Consider the following 22,554-nt stretch of genomic DNA (forward strand, 5'->3'; position numbering starts at 1 on the left):
GTAATTTGGTGTTTGTCTCCATTTTCTTTCAGAACAGCACATTAGTGCCAGAAGAAGGAAAGAAATTTTGCAAGCTGAGATGAATATCAAGAAAAGGAGTCAAGAACAATTCACAGTTCGTAAAGAGGAATGAAGAAACTTTATTTAAACAAACAAAAGTCAGAATTGTGGTTGTACGTTTGCTTGTTGTTTTTCTATTTCCCCGACACAGAGCACACACCTGTGAGCCCAGATATCCTGTTTCTTTGGCATGGCGCCTTAGCAAGAGGCTGTGAATATTCCTAACTTAGCCAGATGTTGCATTTGAAAAGTTGAAATTTGTAATTAATCTGTTTTGGAATAAAGAGAATAACAGGAACAACGGCCCGATTGAGAGTTTGTTCTAGTACTTTTGGGCTGGTGGGATCCCCGGGGTACATAACATGAGGACTTAGTTGGGAAGTATTGTTGACAAGGTGGCCAGGGTGTTTCTCCCAGGCCTTTTTACTTTAGTCCTTTTTGCCTCTTTCCTGACAGGACTGAGAATTGCCTGGAAAAGTGGGCATTTTTTCTTCTCCAGTAGTGGGCACCATCTGTCTGCAAAGGAGTCCTGTTGATATCTGAAGGCCCCTCTGCTTTTGCCTTCAAAGTATGGGCTTGGCATGCAGTGGGGAAGGGGAGGAATTGTCTTAAAAGGAGGCGGGCCACATGAGTATTCTTAGGCTCTTACAGGGACACACATATCTCAAGGATGTCCCTTTTGAAGTTGTGTCCAGGACCACCATTACCTGGAGGTTATATACTATCACATAGAGAAGAAATATTGAATAATATGGTTAAGTGTATAGACTTCAGTGTTAAGCAAACCTGCTGTCACCACTTGTTAGGGTGAGGGACGTTGGGCCAGTGGCTTAAGTTTTCTAAGCCTCCTTTTCTTCTGTAGAAGAGAGATAATGACTGTACTTACGTCATATGACTGAAGGAGTTTCCTGCATCTAAAGTGCTTGGCTCAGCTCTTGGCACCTTCCCCAGTTAGCTCCTAGCTACATACTTTCGCTCATCACCTCTGATTCTATTAATTGAAACATCATAAATACATTTAGATTACTTTTGAAAAGCAGGTAATCCTCATGGTATTTATTGAATTTGGGAGGCAGAAATGATTTGAATCAGATTGCATTCCAGTGCAAGCTGGATTTCACTACAGTGAGGAAATTGGGATTTTTGGTTGGGGAAAAGAGATTCTGGAACTTTGGACTACTTCTGAATGGGATTCTACAGGTGAGAGAGGGTGATGTGGGCAATTACAGGGTTGCTTCCAAGGTGGGAAGAAGGCCTCACCTTTCCCAGAGGCTGCAACCAGAGGTGGCCCATTGATAGGTTTTATTTGACCCATATGTTTTCTCAAAAACTGAATAAGCTGCTAACTTAACTGAGAAAGTAATAAAAATACAGGTTTTGGGTGCTGGATTTTTTTTTTTTTTTCATTTTTTATTTTTGTTTTTAGAGAGGGAGAGCATGTAAGTGAGGGAGAGGGACGGGGGGTGGGGGGGAGCAGGGAATTCAAAGCAGGCTCCATGCTCAGAACAGAACCCCACACGAGGGCTCAATCCCATGACCCTGGGATCAGGACCTGAGCCGAAATCAAGAGTCAGACCCTCAACTGACTGAGCCACCCAGGCTCCCTGGGTTTTCGATTCTCTTAAAAAAGAAAATCTGAGCCTGTGACATTGGGCCTGATTGCTACATGGCAACAATCAGCTGGAGCCGAGCAGCAGCAACTCCCTGTCGGTGGGGCCTGCTCTTTCCAGCTTGCCGGAGCTCCGTCCCCACAGGTGTCTGTGCCTGTCACCACAGCACGGCGCCTCTGCTGTTCCGCCTGCCAATTTCACCTGCCTGGTTCCTGTCGACCATGACTTTGGAAGCCTTCTTTGCTTTTAAGTGTTTGTTTCTTATCCCACTCTGTGGGGAAAGGGTAATATTGGGCTCTAGAGTGGCTCCTAGTGACCCTACTTAGGCTGGCACCACACCAGCTCCGTGGTGGGGGAGGGATGACAGCAGGGGGAGCCCACCCAGCTGGGACTTACACCTAGAACCAGGTGGGTACCGTTCTGGAAGACAGACCAATGAGACCTGATGGACAGAGGTGTAGAGAAAGGGTAAAGCCTGAGAACAGAAGTATAGGGGCTACAGGAAAGGAAGTCAGAAAACAGCTTCCAGGCTGGTTGAGGGTTGGCCTGTGGACCCAGAAAGGAGCTGGGGAGTAAAGCACAGCAGACTTGCAATGTGCCACGCTCTGTGCTGCGTCGAGCTGTAGCCGAGAGCAAGACGGACAGTTCCCTGCCCTTGATCCACTTAAAATTGGAGGGGACAGGGAAAACAAGACTGCAAATCTGAAGGGCTTTCAAGGAAGCACTTTTTACCTAGCGGGGTTGGGAAGGCTAAGTTGACACCAGAAGGACAAGAGGGAGCCTGTGCAGAGCTGGGAGAGAACACTCTGGGCATAGGGTCAACATATGCAAAGACGCTGAGGCAAGAGCTTGGCATGGCATGTTCGACCTGAAGGCAGGCCAGTATAACTAGGGTGTAGTTAGTAAGGAGGAGAGTATCCTTGGAAGCCAGAACAAGTACAGCTTTCAAAGGCTGTGGTAAAGGTCACAGATTTTATTTTAGGACCAATGGCAAATTTTAGGCAACTTGAATTTTATGCTGGGACAGAACAGAGTGTAATAATGTGTAATAATGATTTCAGGAATAGAATTGTGATTCATCGCTTAACATATAACCCCTAGTGCTCATCCCAGCAAGTGCCCTCCTTAACGCCCATCGCCCATTTAGCCCAACCTCCCACCCAACACCCCACCAGCAATCCTCAGTTTGTTCTCTGTGTTTAAGAGTCTCTTAGGCTCCTGAAACTTCTCCTGGACCCATCTCTGCACTTTCTTGTAAAATCTAGTTTAATAAGAATTCTGCTAAGTCAGTTTAACCAGAACCTACCCCCCACCTCGATATCTGATCAGGTCCTTCATCCTCTACCAACCCCCAGGTGATGTCTGAGCACCCTGGCCTGTCTACAGCAGGGATCTTGTTAAGGTCCGTTTGGTCAGAAGCCATCCACCTATCCCCACCCTACTCCTTGGCTATAAATCCCCCCTTGCCGATGCCGTATTCTGAACTGAGCCCAGTTCTATGCCGAGGTCTCTTTCGCCCTAGTGCAGTAGTCCTGAATGAAATCTTAACTATTTTTACTATGTGGCTCTGGTTTTTCTTTGACAATGTAGTAGTGCTGAGCCTGGCTTTCTCTAAGAAGTATTAAACATGGTGATTTAGAGCCCAGCTGACCTGCTTGATTAGCTCTGTGCCCTTCTTTACCCCTCAGGGTCTTAGTTTCCCATCAGTAAAAATGGGGATAATACCTCCGAGAGCTTTAGAAGGATTAAATGAGGTCACAGCCAAAACACATACCACAGTGCCTGGCGCTTAGCATCGACTCCGTATTTGCTCTGGTCAGTGCAGATATCGGTATCACCGTTATTTCCCATGTGTCATTAGTAGGATCACAGAAAGCAGTTTGTACCAGGTCCACGTGTTTATTTGTCTGATTGTTTAATTCACTCGATTCCCCAGCTCGCATTTCCTGAGGGACCTGGAATCGTGAAACCACATAAGAGCGCTGCCCTGGAATGAGGAATCGGTTCCGGCTTTGCTCCCTCTGCGCGGGTGGGACCTGGCTGGGGCGCCTGACCTCTGTGAGGCCACCCCTCCCTGCCTTTCTCCAGAGGGCTGTGGGAGGGAGCAAATGCAGTAATGGATGGGAAACCTCTCTGTGAACTTTAAGTTAATACAAACATAAGGGATTATTATTAAAAGCGACAAGTCCCCCATTGATTAGAGCATTTCCTTAGGGGGAAAAAAATAACACTGGGTCTTAAGTAGGACCCCCACGGGAATGGGAAGCTCCCAGCCCCTCTGTGGGGAGGGGTAAAGTCTTTTAAGACACCATTAGTGTTGTGGTTAATGGTGATAAAGCACCGGAATTGTGGCCATCATGGTTTTTTCCTTTATAATTGTATTCGCCTTGAAAACCACAAGTAGCAGTGGGTCCCAGTGGTCATTATTTCATTTGAAAAACTTAATTGGAAGTTGGGAGAGTCCTCAGTGTTTGTTTCTGTCGGGGTGGAGGAAAGAGATGAGCAGGTGGGTCTGGGGGAAGGAGGGGGCCTCGGGGCTGGCCATGGTGAGCCCACCATTCAGCAGCTTCCTCCTTTGTTCTCCTTCCTTGGCAGGTTCTCGGCCTGCCCGCCTCTCTTGGTTGAAGTGGACTGCCAGCCCTCAATGGCCAGCCTTCTCCTCTGGAGGGGGCTTTTGTCCCCCATTGTTGGTATGGTCTCCTCGGCAGAGCCGCCACAGTGGTCCCCTGCAGAGCCTTTCCCACGCCTGACATTCTTTCTTGGAGGGTAAACTGGGGACTCCCAGGGAGAGCAGGTGGTCTAAACCCTGTGAAGAATCAAGCTGGCTTTACAGTTCTGGTGCAGGGAGACAGGAGACCTGCCTGCCAGGCCCCAGGTCGGTGCTGTGTGTCCCTGGCTGCAGAATGGGAGTAGGGATTGCTTGTCTCTGAGTCCCCATCGACTCCAAAATGCTGTGATTCTTCTTACACTTTTAATCAAAACAGACTTCCCATCACCCGGACTTTTCATAGTTGTTTTTTTTGTTTGTTTTTTTTTTTTTAATTACAGCAAAATACACAAATCTTAAGTGTACAGCTCAATGAATGTTTATATCTAACTACACTGGTGTAACCATTGCTCAAAGCAAAATATAGAACAATTTATCCCCCCAGGAAGTTGATGGATTCTAAGAGGCATGTGTAAGGTAGATGATACGCGGGGGTATCTGGCCCAGGTGAAATGGTTCATCAATAGAAAGAGCTGAGTAGTCACTGGCCTAGGTACCTGTGGTCAGTGGCTTCAGTTCTTTGCTTCCCTTTATAGCAAAACCTCAAAGTGTGCTGGGTGGCTCAGTCAGTTCAGTGTCTGACATTGGCTCAGGTAATGATCTCAAGGTTCATGGGTTTGAGCCCCACATTGGGCTCTGTGCTGACAACTCGGAGCCTGCTTTGGATTCTGTGTCTCCCTGGCTCTCTGCCCCTCCCCCATTCACACTGTCTCTCTCTCTCTCTCTCTCTCTCTCTCTCTCTCTCTCTCTGTCTCTTAAAAATGAATAAACATTAAAAAAAATTGTTTTTTAACTCAAAAGGATTAGCTCTACCAGCACTATTTCATAGAGATGTAATGCAAGCCACATGGGTGCTTTTTAAATTTTCTAGTAACCACCATAAAAATGTAAAAAAAAAAAAGGGGGGGACACCTGGCTCATTTGGTGGAGCATGGGACTCCTGATCTCAGGGTTGTGAAGTTCAAGACCCACAGTGTGTGTAGATGTTACTTAAGTAAGTAACTAAATAAATAAATAAAATATTTTAAAGAATAAGTTTCTTTAAAACATTTTTTTAAATGTTTATTTATTTTTGAGAGAAGGAAACAGAGCACCAGCAGGGGAGGGGCAGAGAGAGGGAGACACAGAATCTGAAGCGGGCTCCAGGCTCTGAGCTGTCAGCACAGAGCCCGACGCAGGGCTCGAACCCATGAACCATGAGATCATGACTTGAGCCGAAGTTGTACGTCCACTCAACCAACTGAGCCACCCTGGCTCCCCAGTTTCTTTTTTTTTTTTAAGAAAGATATTTTTTTAAAAAGTAAAAGAGAAACAGGTGAAATTAATTTTAATATCCTATTTAAACCAGTATATCTAAAATATTATTATATAACCAATATAAAAAAAAACATGGTGGTATTTTGTATTCTTTTTTCATACTGTCTTTGAAATCAATGTCTATTTTACATTTACTGCACATTCCGGCTTGTACTAGACACATTTCAAGTGTTCAGTATCCACATGTGGCTAATGGCTACCATATTGGACAGCCAGGTCTATAACTACCAGCTCTGATTCCTCTCCTTCCATGCTCTTGCCTCGGGGCCTTTGTGTTGGGTTTTCACTCTGCTTGGAATGTTCTTTACCCAGATACTCACACAGCCAACCCCCCTCTCCTCCTTCAGGCCTTTACTCAAATGTCACCCCGTCACTGAGGCCCTCCCTGGCCACAGCACAGCACAAGTATGGATTCTAGGTACAAAAACGCCCTCCCACACTCTTCAACCCTTTAAATGTTTCTCCTTTGCAACTGCTGCCATCTAACATTTCTATATTTACTTGTTTTTATTATTCTTCCCCCTCATTAGAATATAAGGTCTTTGCCTGTTTGCTCACAGTTGTATTCCCAATGCCTAGAACAGGGCCTGGCACATAATGGGTACTGTATAAATATTTGCTGAATGAATAAATGATATTGCTCGTGGATGAACAAGCCACCAGTGGATGAAGGATGACTTTGGCCCAGAGTGGATGGGAATGATTAAGAGCCTGGTTCTGAACCAGCCCGCCTGGGTTTGAATCCCTGGACTCTCACTTGTCAGCAGTGACCTTGGCAGTTCAGTTACCCTTTCTGTGCCTCAGTGTTTTGTCTGTGAGATAAGGATACCGAGACCTCCCATTAGGCTGTGTGAGGAGCATATGAGATTCTATGCATGAAGCTTCCCGGCTACCACTCCGCGTACTTGGTAAACGTTAGCTATTTTTGTAGTATATCTTGTAATACCTCTTTGGGAAATGGAACTGTGTAAAACACATACAAAATTAGGCAGAAGATAAAAGGAAATTGAGATGCAGAACAGTATGGGGGAATTTTATTGTATCTGTGAAGGAAAAAGGTAGGTCAGAAATTAAATAGGAGTAACTGGATGCAGTTGTGTTTGGCTGCAGGTGGCATGAGACACAGGTGGAATCCTCATCCTTGGCAATTCCTGTTTTGGAAAGAAAGATAAAGCTCAGCTAGGGAGACCGAAGCAAGGGTGAGTTTGGGCAAGACACCCGGAACTAGGGTGACAGGTGCTCCAATGTCAGGCCTAGCTGTCTGGGTTCCAGAAGAGGGACTATGGGAGGAAGGGAAGGATCTCACGGGTTGCAGCACAGCGAACATCAGTCTCAGCCCCAGCTCTGCTCACCTATTCCCACGGAGATCCTGGGCCAGTTACTTCCTCTTGAAGTAGCCACCTCTAATCCCCAGACAGGGTTAGATTAGGTTATTCCTTCCGGCACGTACGTTCAACCACACCCCTTACATCTCTTACCACTTATCACAGATTAAATAATCCACTGTTCGGGGACTTGCTTAATTTCTGTCTGCCTCAGTGCGTCAGTGAATTCCATGGGAGCAAGGACCACTGTTGTCCTATTCACTGCTGTGACCCTCAGTCCAGGGCCTGGCACGTCGTAGTCAGGGGACGATATTCCAGAGAGAGGAGGACAGGTAATTCTGAATCTCGGTTTCCTCACAGGGCCATTAGGTGGACATAAAGTGTGGTGGGTGCACAGATGTGCCGTCTTCCAGATCATTCTACTCTAAGCTCTAAGAATTCATTCTTCTGTTATGTGTCCTCAGGCCCACCAGGAGATCCTAGGATTTGCAACCCTTAAGCTGGAGGGGGAACAATGTTTGGAGCAGCCTCCAGGCCCCTTCCTGCCTGCTCTGTGACCTTGAGCTCTGCAGCTGTCTCCGGCTTTTAACCTGCAGGAACACAGCCTGTGTTCTTAGCACTTGGCCCTCCTTGGGGCCACTACACCCTAGCCCACCAGGGCCTGGCGGGAGCCCTAAAGCAGGTGAATGATGACCTAATCCCAGCGTGGGCTGCTCGGGGGAGGCATTATTTTTAGAATTCTAGTCTTAGGATCCTTAGGGGTGATTGGAGCCCCTCCTCCCTTCACAAAGGAGGAGACAAGGAAGGCAACTTGCTGTGTGTGCCTCCCAGGCTGGCTCTCGCCCCTCCTGCAGCCTGCCCATCTGCCTGCCGCTCGTGTCTCCACAGGACTGTGGTTGGTGAGATCTCTGGGCTCTTGGTGTCTAATTAGGTTGGGAGGAAGGTGCCGGAGCACATGGAGAGCTCTGCTGGGAATGGATTTGCTTAATAGGCTCATCCAGAGGTGACTGGCAGAGCCCTGCTGGGACATGTTTGTGCTCACAGTTAAAATCAGGCTCAAAAATACAGCAGTTTCTCCACAAACAGTCCGTCATCCCTGGGGAGCTGTGTCTGTGAAGTGGAACTCCGTGTGAAGAAGGGAAGAAAACAGGTCTTGGGTCTGGCTTTCCAGTCCCTGACTTGGGGCCAGCTGCTGCCCCTCTTTCCTTCAGTTTCCCTCCTCTCTAAGCCGAGAGCACTCCCTGATCTTCCCTGATACCCAGGGGAACATGAGGGGCCATGAGAGGAGGGGTGACTGTCCTTCCCAACTTTCCTGGTCGTGAGTGCTGCCCACGCTAGTCTGCCCGAGGGTGTTGGGAGGGGCTGGCCTTTCCTTGGCCTTGTAGTTTTGGAAACTTGCCAATGGACCCAGGATGTGCCTGTCACATCGTCTGCATCAGAATCCCCTGGACATTTTTTAAACTTCAGGTGCCTGGTTCCTATCCCAGAACTACTGAGTAGGTAACATTTTTGTACACAGACGCTGAGCCTGGCCTCTTGCTTCTCACTGGAGATACAGCAGTAGATAAGATCTGGTCTCTATTATGCATTTGCTCCCCTTCTTCCAGTTCTTCATGTGTGTAGGAAGGAACCTTGTTCCTTGGCAGGAACCCATGTCTTTGGAGAGGAGGAGATTCTTTCCTTTTCCTGGCAACCCATGCGGAAGGAAGCCTGCAAGGTCCCTAACTACACACACACACGCGTGTGCATGCCCACACATATTCCTACCTGTGCTTCTGCAGCAGGGCCACCAGGATGCTCTCCAACGCCATCTGCTTTTGACCTGCCCACACGCTGTCCACCTGACGGCCAAGCCGTACCTTTGCTCCTTGCTCCTGGTTTCTCTCTCTGTTAGATTAGAAAAAGAGCAGCAGTGGAGGTGACTATTTGGATAGGATGTGGAGAAGCCTGGGAAAGGCCAGGGCCAAGTAAGCAGAACAGGTATGTCCTTATACCTATTCCAATATCTGGTGTGGACTCTTTCACCCAATCGAACTAGATTCAGCAACACTTAGGAAGGTGCTCGATATAGTAGTGAAGAGCATAGGCTGCGAAATAGATTTACAAAATACCTCCCCACAGATTACTTGTTAATGATAAAGGAGAAATGTTAACTGGACAGAGGAGAAACGTGGCAGACATCACGTTAACCAGGCGATTAAAGTTACCATCACCAATAAGGGGATGAATTGACATCATGTGCCTCCTGATGTAATGCACCAAGAAGGAACAATATCACTGCTATGAATGCATAACCTGAATCTAATCATGAGGAAGCATCAGGCAAATCCAGTATGAGGAACATAGGGACGTTCTATAAATAATAATTGAACTTTACTGGTAAAAAATGTCAATGTCACGAAAGACCGAAGAGCAGTTCCAGATTAAAAGAAACTAAAGAGACATGGCAATTAAATGCAATCCATGACCCTGGCTTGGATCCTGGATCAGGAAAATGAAAAATTGCCATAAAGGACATGTTGGGAAAACTGATGAAAGGTGAATGTATACACTAAGTGTTAATTACACTGTGATTATATCAGAGAATGTCCTGTTGTTAGCTGTTTGGAGACACCGTGCAGAGCTACTTAAGGGTAAATGGTTGTGATGACCGCAGTTTACTCTCATATGGTTCAACAAAGTAATGACAAAGTGCACATGTGTTTGCGTGTGTATATAAGCAAATATGACAAAATATTAGCAATTGCTGAAGATAGGGAAAGGGGATGTGGAATTCCATTATATTATTGTTGCAGCCAAACTTTTTCAAAATAAAAAATATACAGGCTGTGATGTCAGGCTCTTTGGATGCTAGCTGTCTGGTATGCGTCCTTTAGAAGCTATGAACTGCCCCGTAAGATGGGAGTAAACAGTACCTACTTTGTAGGGTTGTTACAGGCAAGAAGCCAAGAGTAATGGCTAATACTACCAAGGGCTTCCTGTGAGCCCAGCACTGTCCTGAATGTATGGAAATGTCTGAGGGCACAGCCTCTGTGTCCAGCACAGAATCATGATCAGATGGTAACTATCATTGGTATCATTCCTGTTGGAGCCTAACATGGGGAGAAGCACATCGTTGGTGTTCAACAATCATAGCATAATTAGAGGTAAGCTGGGGCTTCGCGTTAGGGCCTTTCTGCTATGGCAAATCCAGAAATAATAGATGCTGTGCCAGGCAAGGGACCAAAAGTCCCTCCAAACTCTGATGCTTGGAAGACTGGGAAAAAACCCACTAGACCTGCTTACCCCTGCTGCCTGCTCATGATGTCCTGCAGTAGCTTGCGGGCAGACAGCTGACCCAGCACCTTCCGGTAGCTGTTGGTGAAGATGGCATCTGCATACCGAGGCATTCTATATGGAAGGAGTCAGACGTCAAAGGGCTGGGTGGCAGGGCCAGGTGAGGAAACGGGGGTGGGGTGAGGGGTACTCACCATGTCCCCGTAACGTCCTTCTGCCCTTTGCCCTACTGATCCCCGGAGAAGGTAGGACCCAGGGCTGGGAGGCTTCTCTGGAACTCAGGATCTGCCCCCCTCCCAAAGATAGGCAGTGGGGGCTGCCTGAGGAGGTGGCTGGGGCCTGCTTAGGGCTCTGTTCTGCACGCCCTAAATCATCCCCCACTGGGCTGCAGGGATGGTTCTGGGACATTGGGTATCTAGGCCCTAGAGGCGGGACTGCTCACCTGAGGGGCAGGGATGGCGGGGAGCCGTGGGAGCCACTGTCGAGGGTGAGGATCACCAGGAAGAACACCCAGAGCAGCATCCTTCACCCCTCCGGTGACTCCTGGAGAACGACAGAAGGAGAAGGTCAACTGCAGCCATAGCCACAAGGATGCCTTTTATTGGCTGGGCCCAGTTCTGGGCTTGGCTGTATACAAGCCTTAGTCCTCGTCATTTAGAGGCAGTGAGGTACGAAAAAGAACCCGGACTCTGGAAGTCAAACAGACCTAGGTTCAAGTCCTGCTTTTGCCAGTCACAAGCTTTGACCTCATTTTCTGCATCTATAAAATGGGCCTGATAAGCTACCCTGCTGACCCCATAGGGTTGCATGGAAAATTAATGACATGGGTGAAAATGCCCCTTGCTGTAAGGCATCATATGTGGAATTCAGGCCTCAGCAAGGGTTGGGGGCTACACCTTCTCCTAGTCTCCTAAGTCACCCCACCCACTGTGACACTTGACAACAGAGAGCAGGGCCAATAGCTCAGGCTCTGAGTCAGACAAATCTCAGTTCCTATCTGGGCTCCACCATCACCAGCTGTGTGTCCCAGGACATGTGGCTTCTCCTTTCTGGGCCTCAGTTTCCCTATCCATGAAATGGGGTCTATGACGATACTGACTGCATAGGGCCCTTGTGAGGATGAGATGAGATGAGAGTTGCTTGGCACATAAGGAATTCTCCCAAACGCTTTTGCTGCGACGACCTCAGATCAGACCCACTCGAGGGGGCAGGCTCTCATCCTGTTTGGTTCTGTGTGAAGTCAGAGGGAAGGGAAAGCTCTACTTCTCGCTCCAGACATTTCGATTTCGCTGAAGGCTTTTAGCCTTGGAAGAGACCAGGGAGCCTGGGGAGCCAGTGTGGCAGAATCATCTAATAGATCATGTAATTACCCTTAATTGGGGCCTGCTGACACCGTGCTCTGCGATCAGGGAAAGAACAGGCAACGTGAGAAAGAGCCCGCCTGGGCTCGGGGAGGAGGCTCCACCGTCAACCCAGACCTGCCCAGTGTGGAAGCAGGGGGCTCAGCTAGGAGACCTAGGAATTGGGTCTCCCCACCTCTCATGCCCCCCTCAGTAGAATATCCATTCCATGGGGCTACAGGCCCATGTGGGGACCCAGCCAGCCCAGAGAGGGGCAGGAACCCATCTAGCCCAACCTCACCCCCTGTCTTCCGTGTTCTCTCCTGTCCTGTTGAAGAGTGATCTCCAGCAAGCAGGGCCGGCACTGGCAGAATCCACCTTCCTTTTCTGGTCTCGCCCGCCCTCTTAGGGCATCCCCTTCCTTCTACCAGACACCAGGGTCTTGACTAAGCCAGGGAGCACCTGCAGAGCTGGGCTCAGAGCAACCTTTGACTCTGCACCTCCAGAGCAGAAGGGAGGAGCCCTCCAGGCCTCACTGTCTCCCCAACAATCCTCCAGTTCCTGCTCAAATGCTCTCTGCCAGCGAGTGGCAGAGAGCTCACTACCCCCGAGCCAGGACGTGCTATCTCCAGGCAGCTCTTCTTGTTAGGAATTTTTTCCCATTGTGTCAAGTGCAAAAAGACGTGTTAAGCTTCTACTCTTCTGGGAAGGACTGGGGCTGGAGGAAAGATGAGAACATGGCATTTGCCTGCCCCTCCCTCTCCCCGGCTTTGACATCCACCCTCTGTGCCACCCACAGCTTCTGCACCCTCATCCACATGAGGTGGATCTGACTTAGGCCTTTGCTCTCCAGACCAAGGATCTCAGTCTTCTGTCCTCTTCATCACACCATATCACATCTGGCCCCCCGTCTCCCGGCCCGGTTCCAGGCTGCCTCTCTAGCAATGGAGTTTCCTAAGCAGGGAGTTCTTTGGAGGTAAGGAGGTCCCCTTGTAACGAGCCCTCTTTTTTTCTGTCTCTTGGCTGGACTTCCTTGCCTTCTTTGCTGCTGATCTTTAAAAAAATTCTTTTAAATGTTTATTTATTTATTTTGGGAGAGAGAGATAGAGAGCGAGCAGGGGAGGGGCAGAGACAGAGGGAGACAGACTCCTTAGCAGACTCCACACCAGCAGCGCAGAGCCCGACACGGGGTTCGAACCCCCCAACCGTGACATCATGACCTGAGATGAAACCAAGAGTCAGACGTTCAACTGACTGAGCCACCCAGGTGCCCGCTGCGGATATTTGAAAAACCTGGGCACGTCCAGGCCCCTAATCACTTCATTCCCCTGCTCAGAGGCCCTTGGTTGCTCTCCAGAGCAAAGCCCAACCCCCTGCTCTTGGGCTAAGCTCTCCCTTGGCTTCCCCACCTCCCGCCCCTTCTCGTGTGTTTCGCAGCCCCTGTGCTCCCCTGGCCTGCACAGCCCACCCTCACACTCGCCCTCTGGAGCAGGTATCAGGGTCTTCATCTTACAGCTGAGGAAACGAGCCCAGAGAGGAGAAGGACCTTTTCTCCATGGTCCTCCATCACATTGGTTTCTGACTGGACACTTCAGAATGGGCCTCAAAGTTCCCAGGCCAGCAGGCCCCTCCCACTCCGTGGAGGCTGCCTCCCAGATACAATACCCTATTCACAGCTCCCTATTCAGCTCCCTGTTCATGGGAGGTGCTGCAGGATTCATCACCTGCACATGGGAAGCCGTTCTGAAAAACAGAAAGCTTTTGCTCTTTGTCACTGGATCTCCAGGGAAATTAAAAAAAAAAAAAGGGACACACACAGGAACAACACCTGCCTGCTTGGCACCTTCCTATGTGCAGCCAGTGGTTTCAGGGAGTTGAAAATAACCTGATACGAGGGCAGACTTTGGAGGGCAAGTCACAGTAAATTCTGTAACCCCTAGCTTATTTGGAACGAGGTTGAGCAACTGTATAGTCTGGTCAACCAAGAGGCACATTTACTACAAACCGTGTGCCCCAGGGGTGAGTCAAGACACCATCGCAACCTCTAGGCTTGGGGTTGCAGCCTCTGATCCTTGGGGTTGCAAAATTCCACTGGACAAAGTTGGGAAACGACAAGAATTCTCTTGCTTACGGTCCGATGAGAATTAGATGTTGTATCACCACGGATAAAGTAGCTATTGACAGACGTATTCCACGCGAGCAATCTACAGAGACAGAATTCCACTGAATTAAGTGTAGTACAAATTCAACAGCATCCTCAACAACTCCTTGATAGCTCCAAAGGTATTTTAAGGTTTATCATCTATCCTCATGAGTATCAGTTAGCTTTCTGCAGTGTTGACAAGTGAATTCTGCGGTTAGATCTAATTGAGGTCATCAGGATTCAGGATAAATGGACACTTGACCTACATTAGTCGGCACCTCTTGCCAGCCTCTATGCCAAGAATGCTATGAGAATTCTCCAGATGCACCTTTTGCTAATGACAGAGGTCAGGTCTCATGTGCCCAACCTAGCAAGGCCACTTTTGGACAACTAGGAAGAAAATCTTTTACCTTTCTTTTTTATTTTATTTATTTACTTTGAGAGAGAGAGAAAGTGCGAGCAGGGAAGGGGCAGAGAGAGAAAGGGAGAGAGAGAATCTCAAGCAGGTCCTGTACTGACAGCGCAGGGATCGATTTGGGGCTCAAACTACATGGACCGTGAGATCATGACCTGAGCCAAAACCAAGAGTCAGATGCTTAACCAACAGAGCCACCCAGGCGGTTCTCGTTTACCTTTCTCAAACATTCTGCTTTGTAATTTAAGAACGCTGAGGCACTGACGTCCTGATTTAGTTTATAAACTGTTTCAGCAATAGCATTCCAAATTGAAAGAGATCTAAGTTTTTAATGAGGAAGCATCTTGAATTGTCACTCAAAAGAGAGACACTCCACCTCCTTCCTGGAAGAGTTTGAGGCGGCTTATGGTGAAAGACACAAATACTATGAGACCATCAAAACATGGATCAAGAAACAAGCGTGGGGGTGATGGAGTGCTCCAGGGGCAGATAATTGTGTCTGAAACCTCGAGTAAGGAGCGCAGCAGCAATTGAGCAAGAAAGCAAAATGTTATCAATTTCCAGGCAATAATGTTGAATGGGTTCAGAGCGATAGATGGGATGTATTGATTTGCACAGCCCACTTGGCTCCTTTCCGATCCATGGCAGACCCCCATTGTTGATGGGAGAATCTAGCCAGCTTGTGTCTTGCCCCAGACACCTGCCTGCACACCGGAGAAGGAGTGCTGAGATTTCATCTGCCCCCCGACAAACCCCTGGAACACATCCGTCTGCCTGCCCCTTCTCCATGGTTGAGTGCCATGTATCCAAAACAACCTCAACATGGAGCCAACCATCACAAGCGTGTTCCAGAGCCCCTAACCAGGTACCTGAGTGTACTCACTAGTCCACAGGCGACGAGGATGATGGTGGGCCTCTTTGACTCGGTGTCTCTGAGTTGGTGAGAAGGTCAACCGTCTTGCCCCCATCCAGCCCAGCCCCCAGGACCACCCCCTCTCACCTCCGATATGGCAGGTGTCCCCTCTGCTATGAGGCGCTGCTCCTGCTGCCTGGACCTGGGGCTCAGCGTTTGTTCGGTGACTGCGTGACGCTTCCATCATTTATACCTTCATTTTCCTAAGCGTCGCCAGCGTCAGAGAATCAATTACCCACAAGTCAACCAAAGGACCGTTTTTAGCATCATACTGACAAACCATAATAGGGGAAAGAGGTTTTTCCCCTTGCAGATGAAGACCTGAATGGAACTTTCCCTTTACGGACAGAACGCAAAGTTATGATATTATTCCGAGGGGCATAGAGAATATAATACTGCTTCTCTAATAATTGGAGTAATCATAACAGTGAAACAACAAAGGTTCATTTACTCTCTGAGTTAAATGTGCGTTTTAAAAAGTTGATATAATTTTTTTTTGTCCGTGTGCAACTTTATCTCACTTTCAGGTAGTCCACTTATTACAGATAAGTGTTTGTCTCTCCTTAGCGCAGCATCCAATTATCAAGATTTCCCCCTATTCGATTTACATCTGCTGCAGTCATAGGCCACTGTAGGCAGCTAGCCCAGGGAGCACCTGTTCTCATGTGTCAAGGCAGCCAAACATGGAAGGAGATGGAAAACCTTGGGAGGGTTGTTGTGTTTCCTGATTTTGCTAGCCTGTAGCTAAAGAATCCTCGAGAATGGTCTGAAAGCGTGTGAGTCAGAAACACCAGTTTTCCACGAGGCTGTTGTGGAGGGGTGGAAAGAGCCATAAGCTTCAAGTCCAGAGCCCTGCCCAGCCCTCCTGCGTCTGTTAGTCATGACCTCTGTGACCCTCAACAAGTTACTTCTACCCTCCAGATCTCAGTTTCTAAACTTGGAAAAGCGAGGGCTGCCAGAGAATAGCAGCTTTCAAACTTAAAAAAAAAAAAAAAAAAAGGTGGCATAGAACTTTCTTCGGAAATCTTCTATGGAAGTGCAGTATATAAAGCAGATTTAAAACAGGAAACTGCTCTGGTTGAAGAGGGGGGAGTGAAGACTCCCTTTGGCTGCACCTGGGGTACCTCCATGGGCCACAGAACCAGTAGCTTCTGAATGAACCTCTTGGCAATGTTATGTTGTGATCCTTCTGCTTAGCCTGCACCGAGCCATGTTCTTGGCACAGAGCACACAAGGGGTGTTTCCTTGTGTGAAGCAGGGACTGAGTGGCTTGTCACCGTACCGGCCTGGACACAAAGTGGTCAGGTCAGGCCAGGTCCCCGGGGACTGAGAGTGGGCAGATGGAGCGTTTGGGAGCCCCCTGGGCAATAGGTTCTCATACAGTCAGGAGGTGTGAGGTTATCTCAGGGAATGCAAGGTGGGGACCACCTACAGCTCGAGTACCCACAATGGACACCAGGCCAGAGTACAGATGTAGGACACATGGAATTGCCTGGAGAAGCCATGGGGATCAGAATGCAACCTTAGTTGAAGTTCTGTTGCTAAGGACTTCATGCCTCTTCTCAAGTTTTCTTATCTGTAAGAGGAAAGTGATAGGGCTCGACTCATGAGGCTGCTGGGTGAGGATTAAAGGTGCCAGTGCATAAGGCACAGGCCTGGTATAGAGTAAGTCTCAAAAATTAGCTCTCACAGGGGCACCTGGGTGGCTCAGTCGGTTAAGTGGCCGTCTTTGGCTCAGGTCATGATCTCTTGATCTGTGAGTTCGAGCCCCGCATCGGGCTCTGTGCTGATAGCTCAGAGCCTGGAGCCTGCTTCTGTTTCTGTGTCTCCCTCTCTCTCTGCCCCTCCCCCATTTGCGCTCTGTCTCTCTCTGCCTTTCAAAAATGAATAAATGTTAACAAAAAATTTAAAAAAAATAGCTCTCACTTACCATCGCTATTATTGTAATAAGCAAGAGAGAACAGAGGCACAGAGAGGTTACCCACTCATCCACAGGCACACACCTGGGCAGCGGTAGAGCCAGGACTCAAACAAAGGTTTCCGACTCCCGAATCCAGTGCCCCACACCAGGCTAATGTTCTCCTAAGGCCCTTCCGTGGCCCACTGGGTCTTCTACTCTTTTTTAAAGAACTTTAACAGTTTTGCTTTTTACTTTACTTTTATTTTATTTTTAAACAAAATTAAAAAAAATTTTGTTTTCAACATTTATTTATTTTTGAGAGACAGACACTCTATTTGAGTGTGAGCGGGGGAGGGGCAGAGAGAGAGGGAGACACAGAATCCCAAGCAGGCTCCAGGCTCTGAGCTGTCAGCACAGAGCCCGACTCGGGGCTCAAACCCATGACACTGGGAGATCATGACCTGAGCTGAAACCAAGTGTCAGACGCTTAACCAACTGAGCCACCCAGGCGCCCCGAGCACTTTAAGAGTTTTATTGACATATATATAACTCATACACCATAAAAGGCACCTGTTTGAAGCCTATGGTTCAACAAGTTCTCATAAGTTTATAAAATTGTGTCACTGTCATGCAACCCCGTTTAGAATACCTCTGTCAGCCCAAAAGTTCCAGTCCCATTTGCTATCAACACCCACTCCAACCCCAGACTTCGACAACCACTGATCTGCCTTTTGCCTCTATACTGTTTCCTCTGCTAGAACGTTCATACGGATTCATGTGAATTATGGAGTCACATAATACGTACTCTGTGCTGTCAGTCTCCTTCACTCATCCACCTGTTTTTGAGATTCATTTGTGTTGGATCCATATCAGCAGCCTATTCCACTTTATTGCTCAGTAGCGTTCCGTTGTACAAAAGTCTGACAGCTTGTCGACCCATTCACCGTGATGGACATTTAGGTAGATTTCAGTTTGGGGCGGTTACGAAAAACGCTGCTATGAACATTCGTGTATAAGACTTTGTACGAACGTGTGCTTTTATTGCTCTTGGGTGATTACCTAGGAGAGGAACTGCTGGGTCATGTGGTACGTGAATGGTTTGCTTTTTTTTTTTTTTAATTTTTTTTTCAACGTTTAATTATTTTTGGGACAGAGAGAGACAGAGCATGAATGGGGGAGGGCCAGAGAGAGAGGGAGACACAGAATGGGAAACAGGCTCCAGGCTCTGAGCCATCAGCCCAGAGCCCGACGCAGGGCTCGAACTCACGGAATGGTTTGCTTTTTAAGAAGCGGCCAAGCTGTTTTCCGAAGCGGCACCCACATTCCATTTCTGCCAGCTGTGATGGAGAGTCCCCCGGGGAAGTCCTTAAACCAGCCTTTCTTTACCCCGCAAACACCTATGAAGCACTGAATTAGGCCCACACAGAGCTCGCTGGATTAGGAGTTTGTCAGTCTCTGAAGCCCCAGTTCTATTCTCCTCTTAGGAGAGTGGGCTGGGCCTTTCCCCCTGCATGGCATTTTCTTGAGCACTAGGAGGACAGTGGCATGTGCTTGTACTCAGAGCTGCAGGAGGCAGGCATGTGAGAAGCTGAGTGACTTACCTCAGGCAGGGAGATGGAGACAGGCACACGGTTATGTGGGTTAAATGTCCCAAGAATTGAGAGAAGGGAAAAGTCACGCTAAAGCTGGGAGAGCCTCAGGGAGGAGCAGAGAGAAGCCTAAAGCCTAAAGCAGAGAGAAGCACGAGGCCCACGGATTTAGATTTGAAACTCAGCTCTGCCACTTGCAAACTGTGTGATTCTGGGCGAGGGGTTTATTCTTCTCGGAGCCTCAGTTACCGCATCTGTACAATGGGGGCGATGACATCTACCTCCTCAGGTTGTTGTGAGGGTCAGGAACATGCTTGTAAAGTGTCTGATGCACAAGGCAAAAGGCAGCTGTTACTGTAGCTCTTACTGATCAGAGCGGAGCTCTGAAAGCTGGGCAGGGTGGTGGCCAGAAAAGCAGGAGCCTTCTGGGAAGAGGGGCTTCATTTGCAGCGTATTCTCAAAGCCCTTGAGGCGGAGGATGAGGGAAGAAGCCAGAACCAGCCTTGACAGTGAGAGCGCAGCCCCCCCCTCCACCAATCCCCGCAGCCAGCCGCCTCGTCCTTATCCTCTGAGAGGCGGTGGGAACGCCTCGCTTGCCACCCGGCTTTCTTCCCAGGACGGGTTTTAACCCAGAGTTAATTAGCGATCGTGCCTGCTCTAGGGGCTGGGGACTTGAGCTGTGGAAAAAAATGCCCAGAGAAAGGCAGGCTTTAAAAAGCCCCAAAAGGCTGGGGCAGAGAGGCTCCGCTGGGAGAGAGACAAGCCGCGCGTTTGTGTTGCAAATTTCCAGTGTGTTGAAGCCAGCCATTCAGGGAGGGTGATGCTAAAGGCAGTGGGCCTGCGGGTGGGGAGGGCAGAGGAAGTCGACAAAGGGGGCCTGTCTGAGGGCCTCAGACCCTGCTTCATAAAAGCTGCTTTCATCGCCCTCCCTGGATGATGGCAGCGTTCCCAGCCCGAGGCCAGCGTGCAGGGAAGGGGAAGGCCTGGACCCTAGACTCCCAGATTCCCTTGACACCCCCCACCTAGTGTGCCTTCTAGGCCTGTTTTTACGGAGTCAGCAGCAGCAGATGTCACATGAGCACTCATGAGTGCTATGTCAGGGTGAGGGACCAAGGTTCACACGGTTGGCCCAGTTGGGGGGCCTCAGGCAAAGTCAAGGGACTTTCCTGAACCTCAGTTTCCCATTCTGTAAAATGGGGCTGATGGGGTCCTTCCCCCTACTTCATATCCTACCCAAGCAGAAGTGCCCGTGATTGGTTGGTGATCCAATAACCATCAGAAGTTCATCTCTTTCTGGAAAAGTCTGCATTTGGGAAGGTCATTAGGAGAGCTTTTTTAAAGAGGTGAAGTTGATTGTACTTAGCAAATCAATTAAGCAATTCTGGGTTGCTTGGAAATGTTACTCTCATAAGTGTTTTAGATATTCACCTTGCATGGAATCTTTAGGCCTGTCCCAAGTCAGTTATGAATGCTAACCAGGTTGGTTTTCTGGGTTGGTAGGTACCGTGCGGGAAGGCTGTCCCCAGCTGATCCTGTAGGCAAGCTCTCCCTGGTGGAGATCTGACCAGCCTTTAAAGACCTCTTTGGGGTTAGAGTGGAAGAGAGCCAAAGCATAAGAGACTCTTAAAAACTGAGACCAACCTGAGGGTTGATGGGGGGTGGGAGGGAGGGGAGGGTGGGTGATGGGTATTGAGGAGGGCACCTTTTGGGATGAGCACTGGGTGTTGTATGGAAACCAATTTGACAATAAACTTCATATATTGAAAAAAAAATAAAATAAAAAATAAAGACCTCTTTGGACCCTACCTCCCCAAGAAGCATTCTCACACCCTTCTCCTCCCTCCTGGCCTTGCCTTGCGGTTGACTGATTTTATATGTGGAAGCGTCTCCTTTCCTGAGACACTTGGGATGTCTGCAAGCAGACCTAATTAAAAATTTTTAAATATATATTGATTTATTTTGAGAGAGAGAGAGAGAGAGAGGGAGAAGGTGTATGAGCTGGGGGTGAGGGGGTGGGTGGGAGAGGGAGAGAGAGAATCCCAAGCAGGCTCCACATTGTCAGCACAGAGCCCAAAGTGGGGCTCGATCCTATGAACCGTGAGGTCATGACCTGAGCCAAAATCAAGTCAGAAGCCCAACCGACTGAGCCACTCAGGTGCCCCACATCTGATTAATTTTTGAGCCCCCTAAAGCCTTCTTTCTTTTCCCAGCTTTATTAAGATGTGACTGGCATAGGGGCACCTGGGTGGCTCAGTCAGTTAAGCATCGACTTCGGTTCAGGTCATGATCTCACAGTTTGTGAGTTCGAGCCCTGCGTCAGGCTCTGTGCTGACAGCTCGGAGCCTGGAACCTGCTTCAGATTCTGTGTCTCCCTCTCTGTCTGCCCCTCCCCTGCTTGTTCGCACGTGCTCTCTCTCTCTCTCTCTCTCTCTCTCTCTCTCAAGAATAAATAAAGATTAAAAATTTTTTTAAAAAGATGTGACTGGCATATATAAAGCTTGATAATGAAGGTGTGTTTCCTAGACCAACAGTAACAGTATCTCCTGGGAGTTTGTTGGAAATGCAGAATCTTGGGCTCCACCCCAGAGTGACTGAATCAGAGGGCAAATCCTCTTTGTTCTAGGATTTTAAAGGCATCAGGTCCCTAAGATGGTTTCTGAAGGCCTTGCGATTTTCTCACCAGGGAGGAGGGCCTTGACCACAGGCAGCCGGGAGATGTCGCTCTTCTCCAGTCTTTGGGAGATGTCAGGCTTCCTTGCAAACACCAGAGGCCCCAAGTGCCGGGTTTTGTTTCCTGTGAAATCCAGGAGAACCGAGGGGTCCAGGTCCGTTATGTATTCAGGCCACCCCCTCCTCAGCCACCTGGGCCGCCTATCTCTCTCTGCCCATTTCCTGCCCTGGGTTCTCAGTTGTGTTTCCAGTTAGGGAAGGCTGTGTGTTCCCCAAACTCAGCCCGTGCCCCAGGATCCCCAGGAGAAAGCCCAGAGGAGAAAGCCCAGCATATGGAGACTTCTTCAAGCCTGGCTCATCAGGCAACAATGTGGCCCGGCAGAGGAGGGGACATCTGTCTGTCGGGAGGCCCCTTCTCACTTGGAAGCTGAGTTGGAGGATCTTAGTGACAACGGGACCTGCAGACACAGCCAGAGGAACTTCGCATTATTTGTCTACAGGAAAACCCCGCAGCCTGCCTGGGACTCCAGTTTCTGGTTCCCATCTGAACTGGGTGCCCAGTGTCGGGGCCAGGATATGGCTGCACTTCCCCACGGCGGTGATAGGGCAGTTAACAGAGCTCCATTAGCCATGGATGCATAAACCTGGGCTCCAGAGTAGGGCCAAAGTGCCCTCAGACACTTCCAGACTGGAAGTAGAGCTGCTAGTTTCTCTCCAGAGCTCAAGTTTCCAGTCCAGCCACCTCCTCCTGACCTCCCCCCATCCCGTGTCATCTGGTCCCTGAACACCCAGGCCACAGAGCAGAATGCAGCTCAGCTTCCACGTCCAGCCCCACCCTTGGAGCTGGAACTCTCCTCTAAAAACCCCACAATCCACCCCTAATCCACGGCTGACACCTGGCTTTCTGCTTAACTCCTGTCACTCCAGCCCCAGGGTCAGCCCCATTCACCCCCACCCAACTCCTTATAGGAATCCAGTTGTCTTGGATCACAGCACAGCAGTATAGCCATAATATCTTTTGATGCCTACTATGTACCAGTCATGTAACATGCATGATCTCATTCAACAAATTTAAGGGTTAGGAGCACAAAGTGGTTGCTTTTTTTTTTTTTTTTAAGACGGGGTGGGGGGGGCGCCTGGGTGGCGCAGTCGGTTAAGCGTCCGACTTCAGCCAGGTCACGATCTCGCGGTCCGTGAGTTCGAGCCCCGCGTCAGGCTCTGGGCTGATG

The 22,554-nt window shown here is 49.0% G+C and overlaps 2 protein-coding genes across 5 annotated transcripts in view; one reads left to right on the plus strand and one right to left on the minus strand.

The window, feature by feature from the left end:
• RPN2 (ribophorin II) overlaps nucleotides 1-361 on the plus strand; it is a 60,997-nt gene extending 60,636 nt beyond the window's left edge. For both annotated transcript variants that reach the window (XM_086702160.1, XM_086702161.1), the window contains one exon: nucleotides 33-361. In XM_086702160.1, coding sequence (XP_086558286.1) covers nucleotides 33-45 — 13 coding nt within the window. In that variant the 3' untranslated portion in view covers nucleotides 46-361. The remainder of the gene's footprint in view (nucleotides 1-32) is intronic.
• A 6,399-nt stretch (nucleotides 362-6,760) lies between these two features.
• On the minus strand, nucleotides 6,761-19,163 carry GHRH (growth hormone releasing hormone). Of its 3 annotated transcripts, XM_086699864.1 has the most exons (7): nucleotides 18,937-19,163; nucleotides 17,872-18,062; nucleotides 15,254-15,369; nucleotides 10,798-10,898; nucleotides 10,365-10,469; nucleotides 8,847-8,966; nucleotides 6,761-6,905 (listed from the first exon to the last, which is right to left on the minus strand). In XM_086699864.1, exons 4-7 carry the CDS (start codon nucleotides 10,875-10,877, stop codon nucleotides 6,890-6,892), a joined length of 321 nt encoding a protein of 106 aa, XP_086555990.1. In that variant the 5' UTR covers nucleotides 10,878-10,898; nucleotides 15,254-15,369; nucleotides 17,872-18,062; nucleotides 18,937-19,163; the 3' UTR covers nucleotides 6,761-6,889. The 3 variants fall into 3 exon arrangements, with proteins under 3 accessions (XP_086555990.1, XP_086555992.1, XP_086555993.1); XM_086699866.1 differs by lacking the exon at nucleotides 18,937-19,163 and having other exon boundaries at nucleotides 17,872-18,168; XM_086699867.1 differs by lacking the exons at nucleotides 15,254-15,369; nucleotides 17,872-18,062.
• Between the last annotated feature and the right edge of the window lie 3,391 nt (nucleotides 19,164-22,554).

This window comes from Puma concolor, chromosome A3 (genome assembly GCF_028749965.1).
Source record: "Puma concolor isolate L17-30 chromosome A3, mPumCon1.1.hap2, whole genome shotgun sequence".
Lineage (NCBI taxonomy): Eukaryota > Metazoa > Chordata > Mammalia > Carnivora > Felidae > Puma > Puma concolor.